General features: G+C 39.3%; 1 protein-coding gene across 2 annotated transcripts in view; it reads right to left on the bottom strand.

The window, feature by feature from the left end:
- LOC106765202 (exocyst complex component EXO70A1) overlaps positions 1–2,948 on the bottom strand; it is a 4,441-nt gene extending 1,493 nt beyond the window's left edge. Inside the window, exon 1 of one of the 2 annotated variants that reach the window (XR_002668268.1) lies at positions 221–2,948. Coding sequence is in view for 1 of the 2 variants with exons in the window: in XM_014649735.2 (XP_014505221.1) it covers positions 493–2,505 (2,013 nt within the window). In the remaining variant the exon portion in view is untranslated. Of the gene's footprint in view, positions 1–162 lie in introns of those variants that run through there. The other variant, XM_014649735.2, reaches the window with a different exon arrangement.
- Positions 2,949–5,791: the final 2,843 nt, after the last annotated feature.

Raw genomic sequence — 5,791 nt, 5'->3', positions numbered from 1 at the left:
CAATACTGATGACTAAATATGACTAATAGTCTGTTCATCTAAACTTCTTAGTCCTTGTATACTAAAAATTGTACATAAAATTTTCAGAATAAAAATGACCCTGCTGCTACAAACAACTTAATATATGAAGATAAAGATTGAATAAATTACTTCAGATGACAGTGACCAAAAAAACCTCATAACCGACGCCCATACTTATTCATTTAAGCTCATAACTTACTGTTTTACAGATGGCCTAGCTTTTGCAGAAACCTCTGAGCACGGGAGATAGTGACCAGTTTTTGCATTTGAGAAGAGAAACTAAACTTCATTTTCATGAAATACATCAGACATTCAAAGGGCAGTGCTCAGGAACTTCCTTCTCAGAAACTAAGAAAAGCCTACATTATGCACCGCAAGGCCCAGAGGAAAATTATATACAGTAGCCACCCAGTTGATAAGGGGGAAAAATCATCCCTGTTGTTCGTCTATAGAAACACATTGACTAGCAGATTACACAACTGCAGATGCTGTTCTGCGAAGATCAGGTACTCCATTGCCATATTTTGCACTAAATGTTGGACTTCTCAAGCTGCCATGTCTTACAGGCCTTGGCCGATAAAGACACAAGAGCATTTCCTCAAGCTTCTGAACGGTGTACTTTGCATATTTTGTGGAGCTAGCATCTTGCTCCACCAAAGGACCATAATTCTGCATGTAACTGCGGTATACAGGCACCACAGCTTGCACTATAAGCTGACATGTTTTCTCCCTCAGATCCCGTTCTGGCATTATCCAACTTGACTGCTTAGTATACATCTCATCAAAAACTTCATTGAACTTCTTCAACCTTTTCTTGACCAGGTCACGGGCAGTGGCGCGCCCTCCAGAGAAAAGAATCAACCCTTCCCTACTCAAATGTCCAGGAAGCTTTCCCCAACTGTCCCTCAAAAAGATTGTAGAGTAATACTCCTTATACTGTTCGTGCTCCCTCAGCCAGGAATCCCCCAAGAGTTCCCCAAGCTTTGTCCCTTTCAAATGCTTGCAGAGATGCCAATGATTGTTCATAGCAAAAAAGTGGGACAGTATAGGATCATCATAAGCCTTGATCCAAGTCTCTACATTCTGCTCCACAGCCTTCACAATGTTCAAAATCTCAGTAACAAGGAGTTTCTCTTGAAAGCTTTGGCGCTTCCAACTTCTGTGAATTATCAGAACCTGAGTCAGTATCGGCTTATAGTCGTCCCCAAGGAGCTTGTTACAGTAATCAGTGATAAAGCTCACCAATCTCGGCACATTGCCATCCACTGGTGGTGGATTCGGCCTCTGCAACTCCACCTGAACAAAAAGCTCCCAGAAAATCTCTGCAGCCCCATCAATCACCCTCTTAATAAGATCCCTAGTCAAATTCTGTATCTCAACACATGGCCCACCGCCAAAAAGCCTGTTGAAATCCAATCTCAACTTGCTCAGCGACGCGAAAATATCCAGCAACTTCAAAAGCTTAATGGGGTCCTTCTTACTCTCAGTAACTGTCTTCCCAAACTGAAGAAACGCCAGTATACCCGCTTGCGCAGCTATCTTCGAAAAGCAACCCATCCACACATCCAATCCAATCCTCTCAAACACATCATTGCAAAGCTTATACTCAGCCTCAAACAAATGCTTCACAGCAAACTCCAAATGCTTCCCCCACTGAGCTATATACCCCTCAATGCTCTGTACATCATTGAACTCCGACACAGAAATCTCAAGGTAATCCAAATTCAGTGCCTGCAAACTTGCCCTAACATTCGAACTCCTCACCTCAACATAAATCCCCACACACCTATCCAGCCTGTCATTGGCAATCAACCGCCCCAGAATCGCCTGCAGCTTCTGCACAATCGATACAGGCAGCGGCGACGGCGCAATGCATGCCACACCATCACCGGCCGCCGCCGCCGACATCGGCAGTGGTACGCTATTCTCAGTCAACAGCAGTCTGAACTCATCCTCCAACTTGCGCAATGCAGCATCCAACAACCCACCATCGAGTTCCCCATGCTGCGATTCGCGAAGATTCTTCAATTCCTTCTTCAAATTCGCCAGATAAACCTGATCAGCAACGGAATTGTCTTCCAAATACTCAACTATGTCTTCCAACCACTGTATAGCCAACCCGCAATTGTCCCCCAAGAACCTCAGCGCCTCCTGGAGACGTTTCAGCACTGACAAGTACCCGGCTATGTCGCTCCGGGGATCCGACAGCAGCGACTTCTCCAGTCCATGGACGGCGTCAAAAACCTTGAGCACCGCCGCGGCGGGGCCCACAGCGCGGTTGATATGGCCGCCGACGGCCACCAGAGCATCTCTCTCAGCGCGAATCGGCCGCACCGCCGATCCCAACGACGGTAGCCGCTGCCTGATTTCGGCCAACCTCGGTCCCGCTCTCTCCAAAGCCAACCCCACCGACTTCGATTTCTCTAAGCTGAGTCTGAGCGATTTCTCAGCTCTGACTAAATTCTCCATTCTAGAACCTTCCATTTCGAGATCTTCTGATTCTTCTACTTTTTCCTCTCGTTTACCTCGGAATCATCGAAAACCTGTGTAACTGTGTTCGGACGAAGAAGATTGAAAACCTTGCGTTGAAAACGGTTAGGGAGAGTGAATGAGGTCGAAAAGGAGTCAAAAATAGAAGGGAATGAGAAGAAAGGGTTTTTCGCAGAGATGGAAAAGTCTCGCTGGACGAAAATAAGGATGGTGATTATTGTCGTGGGAGAAGGCAAACGAGTTGACTCAGCAACGAGTTTTGAGTGAAAAAGGAGAAACGAAAATGGAGGTGAGAATCTGAATCTCTGGTTTGAATATGAGAGAGAAGAGAAACCCTAAAAGGAAGAAGAAATTAGAAAAGAATTGTTCAGAGAGAGAGAGAGAGAATGTGGCACTTTTTGAGGGTATGGCACAGAGTGCATGACAGAATGCAAAAAATGCTGTTTCCCTCTCTCTCTATGTAGTTTAATTATTCTTCTTTCTCTCTCTCTCTTCATTTTTTAATTTTCTTTTTGCCCTCTCTTTTTTCTCTACTTTCCCTCACACTAAAAAAGTTTTCCTTTTTTTTTCACTTAATCAAATTAAATAATTTAATAACTTTAATTAAACTGATAGTAATTAATTCACATATAGAATTAGTAATTTATAAATTTAATGATTTGGAAATCATATCAATAATATATCTTTTTATTATTAATTGTGTTTCACTGTGTGTAAACTTTTGGCCTATGGACATAATAATAATCACCTTTATCTCTGTATCAAATGATGGTTCAATTCAGATTCAACAAAGTATGAGTATTTTATTTTAGGCTTAATTTAATTGTTTAGTACTATTTTTTTAGTTTATATATTTATGGCCATAATTTAATATTTTCTTTATTTTAATTTAATTTTTAAAATTAAAAAAAAATTGATTTTTCTTAAAAGAAATTCATATAATTTTTTCTGTTAAATCAGGATCAACCTTAGTTTTTCTATTTCATTTTTAAGACTGATAATAAACCTATAAAAAGAATGAAAAAGAGTGACTGTATTAAAAAATGTGAGTTTATCATCTCTTAATGAATTAATTAATATAACAAAAAAATCATAAATAGTCTTTAAAAAAAACCGGCCACGTCAAAAAAATTGAAAAAAAAAACATTAAATTATTGTTAAAGATATAGAAAACAAAAATGTTATTAAGTTAATTTTTAGACGTGTAAGAATCTATAAAATAGACTATTGGAATAGATAAGTGTATTAAAATAATGAGATAAAATATTTTATTTTAAACTAATCCTATAATATAAATAGAATTTTCTAAACGAATCTCATTACTTTAAGAACATTCTATCTCTCTAAAATCGTTTTTATTTGTTTTCTCTCATCTTTTTTTACAAATTCTCACTCCTTAATCCACTGTTTAACAATCAGGAAGAACCTAGACGAACATTGCATCATGAGCTACAGATCTGACAGATCAATTAGATAAATCGAGCAGTTAAGAGGTTAACCCTTTTCTCTTGCGTCTAGGGTTCTTGATCCTGCAAAATGATTTTGTTTGCATGGATCAAGGTTTCCCCTCCTTCAATTTCTAACTCGAATTAGGTTCTAAAATTTTCCTTCTATCACCATTCGATGATTAGTAGGTGTTTTTAGAAGTTCCCTTCGGTGCAAGTCATGGTGGGGGGATTCTAGATCGGTGCGAGTTTGCTAGAGGTAAGAAAAACTAGTTAACTGCTTTTAATAGAAATGTATGGTGTGAGTTTGATGATTATGATGATTAAACTGTTGAAGTTGGAAAATGTGACTTTGTATGAGTAGTAATTTAGTGAAATGCATGCTTTGTTGATTGAGGGATGTTATTCTTGTGTGAAATTTGTTGTAGTTGATGTGGATGAATTTGAATTGTATAAATTGGACTGTTATAATAAAATAGTAGTATTGGTTATTGGTGGTTTGGTCTAAAATAGAGGTGTAAGATAGTAAAAAGGTGAAAGATCGTTGAACTGAATTTGGTGGAATTGAGGTTGATTATGAACTGATTTAGGTTATGTTTAACATTTGGAATGTTAGATAATTGAGTTAGTAAAGTGTGTTAGAAATGAGGTAGAGTTCTACTTTTGTTAAGACTCAACTTATAGGAAGTGAGATAGTGAAAACTTGAGTTTGGACAGTCTTGGTAAGTTAATTGGGACTTGCTAGAAGTTGTTTGGAATTGTGCAAAAAATGGTAGAATTCAATTTGGGTCTCTAAGTTGAGTTTTTGGATGAGATTTCGAATCTACATGTTTAGAATTAGGTTAGAGGTGTTTGGCCAACCTTAGATAAGTATAATTAAGTATATAACACAATCTAGGAGGGTTAGAAGTTGGGAAAAATAGTTGGAAGTGGTAAGTTTGATGTAGGGGCATAATTCTGCAGATTTGGTGTTGCTGATTATGCAGACTCGTTGAGCGAGTGCAGTCTCTCAACGAGTGATCTTGGTGACTGACTCACTGCTTGAAGATTTGCACAGCAAGATGGTGCGTTGAGTGACTGGTTGAGGTCTGATATCATTGTCAGTTTTATTCGAATAGTGAATGGGTGCGCTGAGTGAGTGAGTTGAGAGTTTGGTCCACTGTCTAGTGGGTTTCGCTTATCTAGTGATTTCGCTGAGTGCGAGTTCAGGGTCTGGTACCACTTGGCGTTTATTTGCTCAACGAGTTGGGTTGCTAATCGAATGGTTTGGGGTCTGATAGCACTGTTTGAGGATTCGCACAGGGAGCTGGGTCATTGTGCGAGAATCCTCTATATTCGCTCAATGAGGGTATGCATTGAGCGATTAGTCCAAGTTTTAGTTTACTCTTTATTTCCTTGTTCTTGTTTGATTTAAATGAAGATTTTGGACTTAGTGTGAAGTATATATGAATGTTTATTATGGTATATGATTGATCATGTCATGAGTTGTGTTTCAAAATGCAAGTATGGTTTCAAAGTGGTGAAAGTAAGTTTCAAAGTGAATCCTCTTGGTGAGGTTCAAGTGTTTTTAGGATGAACGCAAGAGCTCAGTCTTGGGGATTATCTTGAAACTCCAATGGTCTTTCATTCTCACATAGAGAGGATTGATCCATGTCGTGAGGAGTAACAGGAGGTCTTAGTCTTGGAGGCTTTTAGTATGCTCCCAGGCCCAGAACAGACTAACCTCGTGAGTGTGGTAGGGTGAAATCCATTGGCAATGGTTTTGCAAAGTAGTAGAAGCCACCATGAGTGCACGACCCGCCATAGCTCGGCAATCATTCTAAGTCCGGACAGTC

Source organism: Vigna radiata, chromosome 6, assembly GCF_000741045.1.
Source record: "Vigna radiata var. radiata cultivar VC1973A chromosome 6, Vradiata_ver6, whole genome shotgun sequence".
NCBI lineage: Eukaryota > Viridiplantae > Streptophyta > Magnoliopsida > Fabales > Fabaceae > Vigna > Vigna radiata.
Note: the sequence above shows the minus strand (reverse complement) of the source record. Positions and strands in the feature narration are given on the sequence as shown.